This window comes from Drosophila santomea, chromosome 2R (assembly GCF_016746245.2).
Source record: "Drosophila santomea strain STO CAGO 1482 chromosome 2R, Prin_Dsan_1.1, whole genome shotgun sequence".
NCBI classification, from domain to species: Eukaryota; Metazoa; Arthropoda; class Insecta; order Diptera; family Drosophilidae; genus Drosophila; species Drosophila santomea.
In genome coordinates, this window is record NC_053017.2 from 22,079,118 (window position 1) to 22,096,936 (window position 17,819).

The window sequence follows — 17,819 nt, forward strand, 5'->3', positions numbered from 1 at the left end:
CCCGGGCCAAGTTCAAGCCACTACTGCATGTTTGGAGTTTCTTTGTGATCCTTACTTAAGTCTACATTTAATGGTATAACTCATGTCCGGTAAACTCGTTTTAACTCACTCAATTCAAAATTGTTTGCATTTCAAATAATCTGATTACATTTAAAATGAATCTAATGCGTAGCTAGAAGCAAAGTATGTCAGATATACAATCCAGGCTTAGCTCTTTTGTTTGTTCTTTGAATATTTGTGTGTACTTGGATACCCAATCCTTATTGCCTTCCAAATTGAATATTATTCAAAAATCGCCTTTGCGCACAGTATAGTGTGCAGTATCGTGTTTCCAGCACTTGTGTCTACACATCCCCACAGAGGTATCAGATATTCGTTTGAGAGCGTATTCTCGCTTAGATATTTATGCAGCTCGTCAGTGCTGGGGTTTCTATGGGTGTGGATCTGGATGGGAATGGGAATGGGGATGTGTTGTGCAGCAGCGTAAAAAGTGACAGGCGACACACACACACACACACTAGTGCAGGCTGAGGCAGGAGATGGCTAACACCCCGAGCACACACAGATACAAACTGGCACAGTCACATGGCCGCGTTGACGTGGCTGAAAGCCGCAAGGGACAGGCTTTGGCAAGTGGATGCAAGGATGCAAGGATGCGAGGATGCGAGGATGCGAGAGGCGGTGTTGCAGTGTGGCAGTGGCAGTAGGTTGGGCGTAGGCAAATTGTTTGTCACATGGCCGGGCCAGCTCCCAGTGCCCGCCCCTCGCCGGCTCACCTTGATGGGCGATGGGTGGTTGATGCTAAGTGGGTGGTAAGCGGTAGAGGTGTCACCAGGACTCGCTGCCGTTTCGTTGTCAAAATCATAAACATGACCCGGCCACGCCCCACGCCTCGTCCCACGCCCCACGCCCAGTCGCAGCCATGTGGCATTGTTTTGCACTTTGTCGAACTGCAGAAGTGCAGAGCTGCACGCATTTGCCAGCTGCATTGCTTTGCATAACAAGTGTAATCCAGCAGCTCAGCAGCAGCAGTCTGCTCCGCAATTATGCAACAATTTTCGATGTGCAATTGGCAGGCAAAAACCAGAGGCACCGGAGCGTTTTCACTGGCGCAAATCGGGGAAATCGGAGCGAGCAAGGCGGCAATCGCTTGTCGTGCTTAAGAAAAACCAGAAAAGCAGGACTTCAGGACTCCTGGTCTCCAGTTCTCCAGGATCCAAGGCGAGAGTGCTGTCAGGTCGTTCAGGACAATTACAGTTCGTGCATTATTCAGCGAGGACTCCCAGAGGGACACTCCAATGAGACAAATGGCTCCTGCACGCAACTAAAGTGGCCGAAATGGGGGGATGGACTGTTTTATGGAGTGCGAGTGCCGCACCGAGAATCTGTGGCATTTATATTTGATTTGGCAAGCAATTAAATGTGCTTGTTCTGCCGCAAATTTCATACATTTTGCACCCACTCACTCAATCATCAAATATTTGCTAGTTCTGACACATTTGGCTCATAAATTATTCCCGCTTGCCACAAATCCTTTTTTGGCAGCGTCGTTTATTCAATCAACTGGTATTTGTTTGCTTTTGACAAAAAGAGGTTCTTGCAGGAGCAAAGCTAATTTGTTAATATTTGCATTCAAATGGCCTGCATTCCGGATTCAACTTTCCACAGCTATATTTTTAGTAGCCATTTTCGTTTGACCAAACAAATCCCGGTTTACCCACCAATTATTTTGCTTTACTTTGCTAAACTTTCAGATTAGGACCTGGGCAAATGCGGGAATTATGTTTCAGTGCCATTAACCGGAGCGATCCATCAAGTTGAAGAGCTCGCCGGCGGGGGCGTCATATCGTTTTAGTCATATTTAAACAGCGCCCGTACTTATCGCTCATTATTTATGCATATATCAATCTATACGGCCACGAGACCCCATTAACGGGCAAACAAATGCCCCGAAAATTCGTGGAAAAACCGCGCCCAAAAGGAAAGCCGCTCACACTCACACACACACAGAGTGAGAAGAGGAAAGGAAAGGACACTGGAGAGAGAGTAAGGATGAGAAGGAGCAGAGCTGTTGGCCCAGGCGAAAAAGGCGACGCACCTGTCTGTCTGTCACATCACATATTTGTTTGCCTAACACTGACACGCACACACACACACGCACACACACGCACACACACGCGAGCCGCAGGATCAGGCGCCTGTCGTTATGCCACACAATTTTATCAACATTAATTTGTCAAACATTTACCGGCATTTCACATGTGTGGGTGTGGGTGTGGGTGTGGCTGGATGCGTCCCTTCTAATGGGAACAATGAGTTGAATGAATTTAATGAAATGAGATGTAAACATGTGGACAGCTGCGAACAAGCGGTGAAAAAGTGGAGAAACGAAGCGAGGGGAAAAGAGGGAACAAAGGAGTCATTGTGGAAATGTCCTGTTCCCTGCTCCCTACGTCCTGCTCACTGCATCCTGCTCCCTGCATCCTGCTCCCTGCTCCAGCGCACTCGCTTGTTTTCGAACTCGTAATGAAATTCTTGAGTAGAAATTCATTTTGCAACTTTTGCTGAAACAATGCTCATTGAATAATTTACGCCCTGCGCCGGCACAAATGAAAACCCAAAGCAAACGGAATGGGGAAATCGGGAAATGGGGAAATGGGTGCATTCAGCAGCTGGGTGTGGAAAACTGCACCAGTGCTCCACTTAGTGAGCTCCCAGTTCCAGTCCCAGTCCCAGTCCCTTGGCAATCTACGTGCTCGGGGCCCAGGCGCTGGGCATAATTGCATTAGCCGGATGCGCTGGATGTGGCTCCCGTTTCCCATTTCCACGCCGGGCTAATGTAATTGTTTTGTGTATTTAGCAGCCTGGACATTGCATCCGAGCAGCACGTCCTGCTCCTGATCCTGCACCTCCTCCTTCTGCTCCTCCTTCTGCTCCTGACCTCCAACCTCCCCTAATGAGCCAATCAATGCACACGAATCGCCGAGCTGGGAAACTTCTGGCCCCGTTTGACAAGCTCGAAATGCAAATTGCTGGCAATTAGCGTTTCAAGCGATTCCAGCACGAAGGTGCCACCACTGCCACCAATGCCGGCATCTTGGGGCAGCTAATCTGGAGCCAACTAATTAAACTTTGTCTGTGTCGAGCTGCTAATGTGCAGACATTTGGCCCAGACCTCAAGTCGGATCACAAAGGGGTTCTCATTCACTATTTTGCTCTGTCAATGGCCAATTTTTGATTGGTTTCAGTGGCACTCGCAATCAAGTCGATGGGTAACTTTGAAGTGAAAGACTCTATAGAAGCATTTGCTGCCAAAACTTTCAATTAACTAAAAGCATTTTTCAACCTATTGACTGTTCATCAATCACGTGCATTCATAATTTGTTAGCCAAATAGACAGTCATAAACAAAAGTAAGCCCCTCGCACAATATGTATTCAGCATATCCCACTTCAACATTGTTTTCGCCGGCTTTCAGTTTAATGAAACTGCACGAGGCGAAATAATTTGCATATGGCATTTCCTGTAATCAATTGCAATCTTTTCATTCGATTGAAGTGGCGAGACCAAGAGCAGAAATCATGGGAATTAAACTCCGGGCTGCAGGATGGCAAACAGCAATGGGAAATTACCACAATTGATGCATATAGACATCTGGGCATTGAGCTGGCGATGTTCCACAGAACTGGCATCGTTTGCCTGCTGGCGGAAAATTTATGACAGTTTTCGGTTGTTTGTGTCTGGCTGAGTTCCGATTTCCCGATGGCCTGAATGGGTAGCAGTGGGTAGCTGGATAGCTCGGCTCCTCCGCAGTGGAAAGTGGAATGATGTAACCAGAAGGAGCAACCTGCAACAGCCACTGCAGCAGCAGCAGCAGCAACAGCAGCAGCAACAACAGCGGCGGCAACTGCTTACAAAATAATTGATTTTGTTCACATCCTTGACACAAATAAACACTCGCTCGGCTCTGCTAAAGTTGAACCCACCATAAGTTTGCCAAGCGACCCCCAGCAAAGCTGCATGGAAATTGTGAATTAAGTCCGCACAAAGCTTAAGGATTTTTAATTGAATTTGAGGGGTTTCAACAGCAAATTCAATTCAATGCGCTGTCTGCACAGAGTCACAGGCGAAAGTTTAATGAATCCAATGAAGTTGCTACGCCCGATTGGAGTGTTTGTGTTGTGTCCTGTGGCAAAACAGAACGAGCTCAAGAGCGACCGGGAATATGGAGTCCTTTGAAAATGGCTGGTCTGCGATGAGCAGCGCAACTCGATGCCTCCATTCTTTCATTCTTCGATTCTTTCACTCCCACGTATTAAGTTTCAAGAGCCACTTGGGTGACAGCATCCACCCTGCATCCTAAAATCCTTGCCCTACACTCCACACAGCCAGAGGAGCCTGGCTCGCAACCCATTGGGGCATCAACTTATCAACAGGCCGCCGAATCCTGCGAATTCCGCCATCATAAACTGTGCACTCGTCGCAAAAAGTGCCACCAAAAGAGAATGACAGAAAGTGGCAGAGTGAAAAGGGCCAAGAGGAGAGATTAATCCACTATGAACCAGGCGACTGGAGAACCTCTGGCTAATTTGCAGCTCGGATGCAGGCGGTTCGTCCTTTTGGACACGGCTTAATGGAAAGTTTAGACAGTTCTTTGTGCTGCCACTCGATGAGGGGGTTTTATACGCTCTAAGCTGCCCTAAAGCTGTGCAAAGTAAAAGAAAAGCTGACAGGGCAATTGATTATTTGGTCCTAACACATTATTGTAACTTAGGTCTTGAAAACAAGATCAACAACCCATCGGCAAGCAGCATTCATTTTCATCCCAAACACGGGTGGAAATTCAGAGAAACTCTTCAAATTAAGCCATTTATTATTATCCAATTTCGCATTAGTCTGAATCATACTACAGAATCGAATCCCACAAACATATACCGCTCCAATCAAAAGTGCAACAAAGACAAACTATCCTTGTTAAAGGACTATTTCTGATTTCGTCCTTCTTGAACTGACCTACTTTCCAGAGATTCCATGAAGCAGCAGTTAGCCTGAACGACATAAACATATAAATCGGACTGGCTGTGAAAGGCCTAATTATTTTTTTAGACACACCATTTAGGTCTTGAAAGCGGATTGATAATTTTAATTGCTTAATTGCCGGCTGGCCGACTGACAGACAGTCGAAATTAAATAAGCAGCCAATGATGGGAAAATCAATAGTGTGGCTCTGGCTTAAGCAATCGCCATTTGGAACTGGGTTGCAGCTAATTGTTGCAGCTAATTGTCTGTCAGTCGAGTTCCAACGTAGTTGTGGCGGAACACAGGGAACCCAGGCGAAAAAGGCGAGAAAGGCAGGAGCCTATTCGATTCAATTAAATTTGCATTAGGAGTGGAATGCATTAATAAATATATCTGGATCTCAATTACACTTGGCAGCCCAATTGGGTGGGCAGCTGCCGCAGTTGGGCCTCCGTAGGTGAGTGGTTGGTTGTCCGGGCTTTTTTTGGCACGCAACCAAAACCGAGCCAGCCGCAAAAAAAGGAAATCAATTGGAAACTGTTTGCTAGTGCCTCGTCCTTCCCTCCACCTCCCTCTCCCTCGGCAGGCTCAATTACCCGGGCATTCTCGTTGATTTGCAGCACGTTTCGCCAGTCGCAGGCACTACCGCTGATGACTTTGGCGAGGAAAGGACGATGATGACGATTCCGGCCATGATGAAGCTGCCGTGGCTCTTGAAGTGGTCGAAGATTTGGCGCACAATTGTCACAGCGAACACTCGGCTATATAGCGTCGAAAAATCACTTTCCTTTGGCAGTTTGCGAGTTTGAGTGGCAAGCCAACAAACCGAAAGTAGCTGCCTCTATAGCGGCTCTAATAATGTGGAAATGCCTTGTGGCCAGTTTTCCCCTCTAGCGGAAACTTAAGCTGCAGTTTACCGAACTGCCTGCGACCTTAAAGGCATTCATTCTAGTAATCTCCTGGTTTTGCGCTCAGAAGTAGGCAACCAACTATCGACTTGGCCAATAATTGACGGCTGCTTTCAATATGGCCAAGTCCCACTGTCCAAGGACCACTGCCAGTCGAATCGCTTGAGAGTCCTCGAAATGCACACAATTTGTATATGCATTCGAATGGGCTTTGTGCGTGTTCCTTGTGTCTGCACTAGTGTGCACTTAAGCCGAGCTCTGTTGTCGATTGCCTGACAGCCATGCACTTGGGAAAATATCGTAGTAACTCGTAACTTAGTTAAGTAATCGAGCAAGGACTTATGTATGGTTTACCATAATATCCCAGACCATATAAATTCCATATTCTAGAAATCTAAGGCAGCAAAAGAACCGAATTTTTCTCGAAGTGAATACTAAGTTCTTAATGGGAGCAAGAGAAACAGGGACACAGAAATCCCTGATGATGACTACACAGATCCCAGCCCCAAGGCGGTCAGTCCGATGGATTGATGAATTGAGGTCCGAGGACAAGGACAAGGAATGGCGATAAGCCGGCAAACTCACCTGCAAGTCGGTTCCTGTGCCCGGCTGTGCCAGATCACAGGCTGATATCCAAGGATTAAGGCGTGTTAGCGAAGTCGCAGTCCCGAGTATGGACTTCTTCAGATCCACGGGCGCTGGCAAGGATGTGGTGATGCTGCTGGCTCCTGCCGACTCGGTGCTGGCCGAGGCGGGCGCGGTGTTATCCTTGTGGCCGATCAACTGCGCCGTCTGGGCATCAAGGATGTGGCCGCTGGCCTCCCGTTTGTTATTGTTGTTATCGTAGCTGATGGCGAACTCCTTCGAGTGGCTGTTGCTGTGGTCGCTGTGCTGCAGGACACCTTCATCAATCAGTCGGCTCTCGTCCTGCTGCTGCTGTTCGGTCTCTCTCTCCGCTTCCGCTTCTGTCTCTGTCTCCGTCTCCGTCTCCGTTTCCGTCTCGCTCTCTGGCTCTGTGTCTATTTCCGTTTCCGCTCCGGGTTGCTGTTGCTGCTGCTTGTGTTGCGGCAAGTGCTGCTGCAGCTGCTGCTGCTGCTGCAGATTGTAGTCCTCCTCGTCGGCGTCTTCGTTGAGCTTGATCAGGCGATCGAAGGACTCCTCGGACAGCAGGTCGTCCTCGGCCACCAGGGCAAAGATGTCCTGGTCCTCGTCGTAGGCCTGCGACGAGGGGAACTGCACTGTCAGGCCGCGATCCTCCTGGCCGTCGTCCTCCGGGTTGTTGGCCTCGCTTGACTCGGTGCTGTGACCGGCAGTGACTCCCAGACCTCCTGGGTCCGCTCCCGATCCGCCTTTACCGCCTGTACCGCCTGTTCCGCCTGCCCTACCTGCTATATCCCGGCTGCTGCTGCTCTCGCGTCGTCGTCGCCGCTGCTGAAGCCTGTCCGCAATCCTCGAGGACGCCCAGGACTCGGAGTGGGCCTGGTCCTTGCTGTACTCCCGCGGCGGCAGTTGTGGGTGGAACTGGAGCGCGAAGTCGAGATGGTGGGGCAGGAAGATGGGCAGCAGGTATGAGCCAGAGCTGCGAACGAATGACGATGACGACGACTCGCCAGTGGACGGTAACGTGGTTGCAACTCCTCCGCCTCCGACTCCGCCGCCACTTCTGCCCCTTTTACGGCCGCCTGCTGTGTTTGCTGCTGCTGCTGCTGCTGCTGCGGATGTTGATGCTGCGGATGTTTCTGCTGCCGCCGCCGCCGCTGCTGCCGCTGCAGATGTTGCTGCCGCTGTTGGTGTTGCTGTTGCTGAGCTGATGCTGCTGCTGCTGCCACGCCGAGCCCCCGAAATAAACGCAAGCGCCATCACGACCAGCCCGGGTCCTGGCCGCATATTGACCTCGGGTTCGGCGGTGCTAGCATGGTGCAGGCCCGCTTGAGACGCGCTTGCGACTCCAATTCAATGCGAATAATGATGGGCTCATGGCCCCATCATCATCAGTAGTGTGGGCTGCGGAGCGGTATTCTTGGATGGCGATCGGCTCTCTCTCGATCCGTCAGATCCGTCTGATCCCTCTGTTCCCTCTTATCCCTCTGTTCCCGCCAGAGCCGCTCCAGCTTCAGTTGCTGCCCTGCGTCCACATCCAGCGGCATGAATCCGCAGCAGCCAGGTTCCCAGTTCCCTTCCAGCTGATCACTGGCTAGCATGCAAATCACCAAGTCACCTGCGTAGAGGAGCGCGATTCTTGGGTTTCGAACACACTGCGCTTAGCGTTTTACTTCTTCGTTACTCGCATAATAGTATTAATTTGATTATTTCATTTAACGTAGATTATTGTTGTTGGTGGCTGCTGGTGGTGGCTGCTGGTGTTGCACAATAACCTTGGAATTCGAATTGCAATTGGAATTGGAATCGGAATTGGACATTTTGAAATTCGTTTGCTTCGTTGAATTGGGTTTTCGCTCTTTGATTTGTATTATTATTTGGGCTTGGGTTGCTCACATTATTATTAATTAATTAAGAAATCTGCACAAAGACAAAGAATCGCTGGTTAGGCACTGTTAGGGGCATTTTTCCGATATTAATGTGTGTGTTTTCAGTCACAAAAAAATGGGGGCTAATGTTCGAAAACGTTTTGTGCGCTCACGCTCTCGGTTTCCCAATGCGCTCTATTTGCGCTATTTGCTCTCTCGAAATTCATTACGGTAATGCTAATGGATATGAATATGATTCGGGAACTTTTTCGCGATGCCAGGCTTTTGGACTAATAACTTTTAGCTCATTTTTGTTGTGATTTATTGATATTGCCTTGCATATTTTCATTTTCACTAGCGCTTAGTTTTCCCGAAGTTTTCGAACGGTAAAACCGAGCGAACGCGAACGCAAACACCACACAAAGAAGGAAAAAAGCCGAAAAAACGGTCGTGGAAGTCCCGTATATCTAACACACACACACACACTGGCACACTTGCACACGGGCATGCAAAGAAATTTATATAATTCGCTGCTCTGCTTCTGCTTTCAGCTTTCTCTCAGCCGCTCAGCCGCTGGTTGTTTTTGTTGGCTTCGCTGCAAACACAAAAACAGCGAACGCAGGGATCCATCCAAAAGGAGCGCGAGTGGGTGTAAGCCGTGGCTCTCTCGCCACCCACCCACACGCACACACAGACTCACTTACGTGCGCTCGCTCTCTCGCCTCTTTAGTGCTGCGAGGCAGCGAGGGCGCGAGTAAGCCTGTGTGCGTGTGAGCAGTTACTTGGGGCGGCCAGGCAAGCACTTCGCATACCACTTTTCTCGGATTTCAGCCAAGAAGAAGAAGTTGGGTAGGAACAAGAACAAGGAGATGGCGAGGAAGCAGAAGGCGGAAGGGGGGAAGCAGAGCAGGGCCAGAAGGACCAAAAGAAGTCGCCCCTCTCGCTGTATTGGTGGTAAGCCTATGCGTGTGTGGCTCTCTGGCCTTTTCCCTGCGCTGGTATTGGTGTTAGAGCCAAGAGTCCAAGAGTCCAAGAAGTGGAAGTCGAGGCATATTTGGGAAAACGAACAAAAAGTCCCAAATCACATTCATGTCCTTTCAATAACCCTCGTGAACGTGTGTACCACAAAGGACTGTGAACAAATCAAAAATCAGCATTTTCCGCGTTTCATTTAAATCCTCGACTGTCCTCTTTGCTTTCTTTGCGGAGGCTTTCTTCCTTCGCTCTTTGTGTGTTAACTTTCACTTTTGTTTTATTTGCTGCGTTGACACTGCGCACACACACACAGACGCACACACTCGCACGCACGCACACTCGTGGCTGGCTGGCTGTATATGTATAAGGATTTTCTCTTTTTTTCGATGGTGCGTGTGCTGGCTGTGGATCCTTTCGTTTCAGTACAACAGCCGCTTATATAAGCCCGGAACGTAGCACGAAAAACTTTGGAACACTCCTCAGCGGGTTTTGGGTTATCGGGTTTTTTTTTGGGTTTTTCGCTTCTGGGTTTTGGGTTGGTTTTTTGTTTTTCCTAGCCACTGCCAATCGAACGGCAGCGGCACTTCAGGGACGAGCGAAAGCGAAAAACTCCCCGAATTGCGGGGACATTCATTTTTGCATTATATAACAGCAAAAGCTGGGGGCAACCGTCCGTTTTCTTTGGCGAATTAACGAGTTCGAAAGCACTTGGGGAACACTTTCTCGAGTGTCAAATACTCGGGGTTACCTATGCGCTTTACCTATGTAAATAGGTAAATATGTACTATATACACGGTGGTGGAGGAGGGGGGGTAAGGGGACTCTATTTCTTCCTCTTCTTATTTCCCGTAGAGCGCAGCATCAACGGCCGTGTTGTGTCGCTTGTGTGGGCGGGGACCCACGGCCCACGGCCCAAGGCGGGGGGCGTGGTAGGCAGCAAAACTCGAGAGTTATGCTTGGCAGATTTTCCTGCTCGATTCTTTGCCTTTTTCGGCTAAGATTACGATTTGACTGCGATTCGAGCCACAAATTTGGGTTAGATTCGTTTAATTTCGTTAGTTTCGTTTGATTTCGTTAGTTTCGCCAAGGACCCGAATACCGATTGATTCACTGAAGAGCTGAGGCTGCCTGCCGTTGGCCAATGGCTGCTGTTTTTACTGGCTAGGACTTTGTGTGTTTTTTGTGGACGCGACGTCGCAGGACAAATACCGTACAATCCTGCTTCCTGCTGATGGCCCCAAACGGCACTGACTGTGCCACATTGCAGATGGCGCTCGACTGGAATGTGCGAGCGGTCCACAACGACCCGAGTCGCAGCCGAAGCTACCCGAATCCACGGACGAACTCACGCCCGAGGGCTCAGCAGCTGACAAAGGAGAGCGGTGCGCTCTCCCGTGCGCTCTCTCGTGCGCCGTCGCTCTTCGGCGATTTCCAGGACCCATCCAGTTGTCCAGCTAACAGGGCTGTTAGGGCGCTGTTAAGTAACAGCCGTTTCGAAAACCCATTTTTGGGGCCAGTTCGAGTTGAAGTAAGAAGAATTACTTGCTGCAGGGCACTTAATCACACCAGCGGAGCAGGAGAAGGATATGCAGAGAGAGAGTCACTGCCCCCCACTTGACTCGACTCATCTATTTCGTCCTGTCCCTCGTCCTGCCCCTCGTCCTGGCCCCCCCAAGCGTCTTCACTTTTACTTTTCGGTCTCTGGCTTTTGTGTGCGCATTTCGTTATGGCGTTTTGTCTTTGTCTCACTTGGCCTAAATGTGTAATACCCTATAATGTCGTTTAATCCCACTCGACGTGTTTTAGTTTCGCCCGCCAGCTTAGCCAAAGTCATCCGGAGTCGGATCGCACTCGAATCGGAGTCGGAGTCAGAGTCGGATTCGAAATCGGGATGTTGTCGCAGTCGATGGAGGGATAATTTCCAGGAGCCTCCGGGCGAGTGTCCCGATTGAAGCTCCTTCATTGCCAATTAGCAGCGCAGTAATTGCATATTGCTTTAAATACGCAAATCAATTGTGTGGACTTGTGTGTTTAACAATTACCACAATATACAAGTTAAATGGATATTTTCGAAAGGTAAAATAGGAGAATGGTATATCAATTGAATAGAAAGGCTTCAGCAGTTCACGATTATCCATTAATCGTTTTAAGAATTCATTGAGATGTTTTCGAAAACCATTGCTCGCCATTCCACCGAGCTGATGAGCAATTTGATGCACATTTCTGCCAAACTCTCGCCGGCTGTCCAATTGCGATGACTATCCGAGCAGTCAAGCATCCTCGCATCCTCGCCTCCAAACATCCAAGTATCCAAGGCCACGCCGACCTTCAGGCAGACACTCGACAGCAGCTGAATCCGTGGAACCGGAGGAAGTGGGTCTAGGAACAGGCACTCACTCAATAGTTGGCGGTTAGTCGGGCCACAGGATGGGGTGGACAGACAGCACTTGAATTATTAAGTTTTCTTTTTGGTAATTAACTTAAGTAACTGCCACGACAAATCAAAGGGGAGGCCTAGTCCTTGGAAAGCCTGGCCAGAACAGGACAGACCATATTAGCCACACCCGAGCCGATTCGAGGGAAAGTGACCAAGTGAAGTGGGAAGCAAAACAAACAGAAATCGAAAAAATACAAAGATTACTATATAAGAGGGAGGGCGGCAGGCGGAAGCGGGGGAATCATTTGGCTTGGAAAGCAGTTTGCTTCAATTTATGCGCATTCCAATCAATAACTGTGACACATGCAAGGACAACAGGACGAGCGGAGAAGGACCCGAGACCAGACCCAAACACACCACCCGAGAAGCGGCCAGGGAACCAAGAAACCAAGAAACCAAGCAGCCAAGGAACCAAGCAGCCAAGCGGCCAAGGAGCAAAGGACACAGAAGCGAAGGAGCCAGGGAGCCACGAGGAGAGTGAAAGTGCCAGGACATCGAGCACTCCGAAGATGGCTCACTGCCGCTTGTGTGTTTTTTTGGCGTGGATATGAATGTGTCAAACTTATGCGGGCGCACACCCACATCCACACACACACACACATGGACAGGACACACACACTGACAGCCAAGAACACGGACTCGCATGTCGGTGTGCGTGCAGAAATTGATAAGAAACGGAATAACCCTCAAGAAAATTTGCGGCGAGTGAAAGTGTGTGTGCGTGTGGGTGTGTGTATGTGCGATTGTGTTTGAGTTTGAGAGGATGCGAGGATGCGAGAGGCACTGAGAAAATGGAAAACAAATCCAAAATGCCAGCACAAATAACAAAATAATGCCAACAACTAGGGAATACTCGTATGGCAGCGATAGGAAGAGTCCTGGATACTCTTTTAAAGCTGTATCCCTGAATTACATAACGCATATTAAATTCAGCTTTTTTTGTTAAATTTAACTTATATCAATCAAGTAAAGCTGCGTACTTGCGATGTACAGATAAGCCTATTTCATCGAGCGTATCCTAGACAATCCTGTGATTGTCTCTCGCCCAAAACGGGGAATACATTTTCGGCTGATTAATTAAACCGATTATTTCCCGCTTGCAGAGCTGGCTGCCTGGCTGATTGATACCCAAGCCCTCTGCCTGGCGGGATGCCATCGAGTGCATTACCAGGTTGAAGTAGGTTGAAGGAGGAGTGGGTGGTGCTGGGTGGGTGGCTCTGCTCTCGAGTCAGAATCAGACTCGTTATCGTCGCCGCATCTGACAGTTGGGCAAGTTGAGCATCCAATCGCATCGCGTCGCACGTCGGGGCAGCATCCTCTTCAATTTCGGTGCCAGCTTCGGTTTCTTAGTTTCAGTTTCAGCCTCAGTCGCCTCAGTTTAGCAACCTCGCAGTTTCGCAATTTCGCCATTTCGCACTTTCCCAGTTTGGCAGTTTTGCAGTTAGGCAGTTTGGCAGTTTGGTCCTCGGCTGCGAGCGTGCCAAGGTAGCTGCGACGCTCAGCCGTTCAGATACATCCGTTACAAGGACGTCGCCTGACCAAAACGAAAGCAAACGAATCGAAACGAAACGAGAGGAGCGGAATGGAATGGATGGGGAGGGGAGGAGGGGAGGGGCGGCAAGGATTTTGCGCAGTCCTTGCTCGCACAAGGCGCTCTGCTCACTTTATTTATTTTATTCCCTTTTGCACACGCACCACGAAGAGCAAACGAAAAAGAAAGCTCACACACACACGCACACACACACAGGCGGCAGGAGGCAGAGGCAAGTTTTGTGAATGAAATTTCGCGCAGGCACAAAGCGGCCAAACAATGTGATGAGGGGAGGCGGCGGCTTCGGCAGGACATCCCCTCGTCCTTCCAGGCCTGGCTCCAGATCCAATCCCTCGGGCAAGTCACGCGGCGAGCGGATGCACAGAGTCCTCCGCCACCCACCACCACCCACTACGCCCCAGAAAACAAAGGCAAACACAAACAATGCCGCCAAAAAACACAGTCAAGCTTCGATAAATCGCTCCTGTGAAGGATTCAAACCATATGAGCCAACAAAAAGGCAGTGAAAGCCTGATTTACTCCACTCTTAGTTGAATTAACCACAATATCACTCCCATGTGATTGCTGAGCATTCAGTTAATGAAGCAGTTCACCCCAAGGAAGTTCGACCGTACTTCAAGTCCAAAAAGGAGCTTTGAGCCGTCGACAGCCGCTTCTTGGGCTGCTTCCCTATTTCGCCTTTTCTGTTTCTTTTTCTGCAAAGGAAGTGCTGGAAGGCAGAAGGGAAACTAAACTAATGCTCGGCGCTTATCGATGATGACGATGACTATGACTCAGACTCCAACTCAGACTCCAACTCAGATTCAGAATCAGATTGGAAATCGGACGCAGACTCGCCTGCAATCCTGCGACCCACAAATGGATCCTGCCATCTGATAATTATGCCCGCTACGAACTGCAAACTGCCAGCCATTCGAGATTGGAGATTGGAGATGGCTATGGAGATGCGGTTAAGTGCGCGCTATAAAAACCAAGTCGGATTTGGAAGACGGTTAGCGGAAATGGGTTACTGTCCCTGCAAATGGGTTTACTGCGTTTACTGCGAAGTTCGTACTGCATATAGCTCGAGTAATTGGGACAGTCAAGACTAATACTTAGAGAACCCTCCTATCATCAACCCCATCAACCCATCAAAGAAAGGAATCACATGTGCTGCCAGTTTTCAATACAATTCAACAATAATGGTATTTCGATCTTCATACAATGTGGCATCAGTTCCTGAGTATTCCCTATTCCTTGGAGTTACTTTGCAGGGCATCAAACGTTATGAAGTGAACAAGGACGAGTGGCGCATACGCTGGCCAACCGTTTTGGCCACCCCTCGCACCTCTCACTCACAAGCTCGCAATTGGCACACATATGCAGGACGTAAAATGTAAATTCCTGTGGGTGTGCGGCGTTCGTCGTTGTTGTTGGGTGATAAAGCCATAGCTGGAGCGTGGGTGCATGAGTGTGGATAATGGCTCGTCGCAAAGTCGCAACGCACACACCAACCAACCCACCAACCCACCAAGCAACCAAGCCACCAAATGTCTGCACAAGCCCCTTATTGCCACCCACTCACACGAACACACACATGCGCGCCCCACATAATAAGGTGCGATTTGTCTCGCGCATAAAACGAAATTTCCTGCACACACACACTGATATCGGCGGTGGGGATGGAGGGGGAAGGTGGGGTAGATAGATGGAGGGGAGGAAATCGGGGTGGCTGGGAGGTTTTCCTCGGTAGCTGGCCAACAATAGTCGGCTTCATCTTCGGCGGGTGCTGAAGGGGCAGCTTCGATGGCTTTGTTGCTCGAACATGACAGCAAAAGCAAAAGCAAAAGCAAAGGCATTGGGTGTCTCTCTCTGCGCTGCAGAGGGGGTGGGGGTGGGGGGTGGCTGTTTAGGGGTGCGGGCGGCGGGGGGAACATCTTTGTAGGTTAAGGCTTGTGTCAAAGCAGGAAAATGGGCCACAAAAGGCGTAAGACGAGGCAAACTCGTTTGCCATAATTATTGCTTTTGTTGGTAGCTATCGTCCTTCCTCACGCACCACCCCCCTCCCCCTCTGGCATTATTATTTTAACCGGAAGTGGGCGCATGTGTGTGTGTGTGTGTGCGTGTGCCGATGTGTACAATTTGTGAACTGCATGAACTTTTGTGCCTCGGCCAAGAGGAAGCTCTTCCTGCGTGCCGGCATTTAGCAAATTTTGTACGACAATGTTTGCCTCTCCCTCTCTCACCCTCTCGCGCCCTCTCTCTTTCTCTCTGTCTCTTCGTCCTGTGCAGCCCTTAATTTTATGACAAATATTATGTTAAAGACCGACTATGCGCTACCCCATAAAAGTCAATCATTTTTCATTCCAGCTCCCACGAAGTACCCGTGCCTTCATTTTCGGATGTCCGCTGGGGACATTTAATTTTGGGGTTTTTTGTTGGCTGTGATTTTTCTTGATATGCGATATCGCCTTTTGCCTCGCACCCCCATCCTTTCCCTCTCTCTCTCTCTCTCACACTCTATCCATATCTCTCTTTTATTTTTTGGGCTGGGTGGCGCATTGTGTTTGCGGGTGTGTTTGCCACCCACTGGGCAAGCTTTTGTTGATATTTGGCGCGGCCTGCTTCAATTTATGTTCTGTTTGCCTTTATTGTCTTTCTCGACTTTTTTCCGTTCCCTGTTTGCTGTCCTCGCACAGTGGAGCCTCGCTAGGTGTGATAGGACTCGCATTTGAATATATTTTGTAGGAGATCGGAAAATACGTATCATCTTCTTGAAATTAGCATCGCCCTTGCTACAAATTAACCATCTTTGAATAAATCATACTTTGAATACGAGTCCTTACTGTACTTTTCCTGGTGGTGTGTGCTGTTTTTTTTTTTCGCTGCTCCCCGGCGCTTTCATTTTTTTATTGATAAGTTCATTTAATGGGCATGGGCCTCGCCAGCTGCCATCTCATCTTGACTCTCTGTCACTGCCACTCCCCACTTCCCACCCACCCACTCCGCCCACTCTGGTCGCCCACACGCTGTCTCCTAATGAGTTTAATGCTTTGTTATCATCGCTGTAATCGGCTTATGTAATATGGCAATATAATTGAATCCCGCGGAATTATGTCATTCGGCCAGGACCAAGACTAAGACTAAGGCAGTGTGTCGAGTGTCGAGGGGAGTTTACAAGTTTACAATTGCAAATTAGCAAATTGGCAAATTGGCAAAATGGCAAAATGGCAAATTGTCAATGCCAGTCCAGAGGCAGTGGCTCAAACGCAGCACCTGCGCCGCAATCATAAAGGAAATGTGTGTGTCAGCTTGGGGAAGCCACTTTCGCTCAGCGACCAAATGAAACTTAACGGAAAAGAAAATTACATCATGCTCGTTTCAATGGGTCGACATAATATTATTTTCCTGGCTCAGTGGGTCCTCGTCTGGTAGTCAATTTTTTATTTATTTATTTTATGCCTACGCACATACGCGCCTGCGGAGAGAAAGCGGTAGAGGGTGGGAGAAAGCGGGGGAAAGTGGGAGAAAGTGGGGTCCTGACAGGTGTCGCCGACTGAGTGGCTGTCTGACAGACTCGCAGAAGTGGGCGTGGCCCGTCGGCGTGGGCTGGGTGGTGAAAAATGGTGGCCTATTATTCTTTGTATTGTTTTATGTGGCATTTATACGCGTATTTTCGTCGTCTTTTAATGGGAAGGGCGAGCGCGCAAGATAGACGAACAGCCGAGTGGAAAATAACAAGGGCAATAGACCAGCCACACAGGCTGGAGGGCATCGGCTCCTCCGCCACACATCGCCATCCAATCAGTAGATAAATAACACATAAAATGAGGTGCTTAATCGGGTTTGAAGTGCTGAAAGTAAAACTGTGCCATGAGCCATGAGCCATGAGCCTTCCGTCCCTCCGACCATCAGACCATTCGTCCTCGTCGCCGGTGGCGATGGCTTTGTCTCCGTCGTAAATCTGGAATATCACTGGTGTTTGAATATCATTTGCAAGCGCCGAATTTCGCAGAGTGCCTGACGGCACTTAAGGCATAATTCCGCTTTAATTCCCACGCGTACTAAAGTAATTTATCAGCATTGCTGGCATAAATTAGGTAGTCGAAAATGGTTGATAAGTATATCGCAATACGTCACTTATAATGTTTCCTTTTAAAATACATCATTTGAAATTACCGCCCTTCTTCTACCTATCGATTTCTGCCGATAAATGTATGCGTACACTTATCGATAAGTAATCGAATATGTATAATATATAATGTAAGTTATTTCAACTGCTGAAGAATATTTAGAGTTCATATCTCTGGGGTTGCATTTAAAAATACTTTATTTGCTTAAACAAAATTTGAATAATTTGCCTTAGATTCCAACGCTTGTCGCGTTGCCAACTATTAGACCGAATGTGGTTTCCCAGAAAAATACGTTCACACTGACGGGAAACATCGATAGCAATCGGTGTGTGTTCAGTAAATTCAGCAA

The 17,819-nt window shown here is 48.8% G+C and overlaps 1 protein-coding gene across 2 annotated transcripts in view; it reads right to left on the reverse strand.

Annotated features, from left to right (window-relative positions):
* Positions 1-17,819, reverse strand: part of LOC120447031 — a 46,518-nt gene that overhangs the window by 24,867 nt on the left and 3,832 nt on the right. Inside the window, exon 1 of one of the 2 annotated variants that reach the window (XM_039628369.2) lies at positions 6,512-8,803. The exons of the other annotated variant lie outside the window; for it this stretch is intronic. Coding sequence (XP_039484303.1) covers positions 6,512-7,813 — 1,302 coding nt within the window. The 5' untranslated portion in view covers positions 7,814-8,803. Of the gene's footprint in view, positions 1-6,511; positions 8,804-17,819 lie in introns of those variants that run through there. 2 annotated transcript variants of the gene reach the window in all.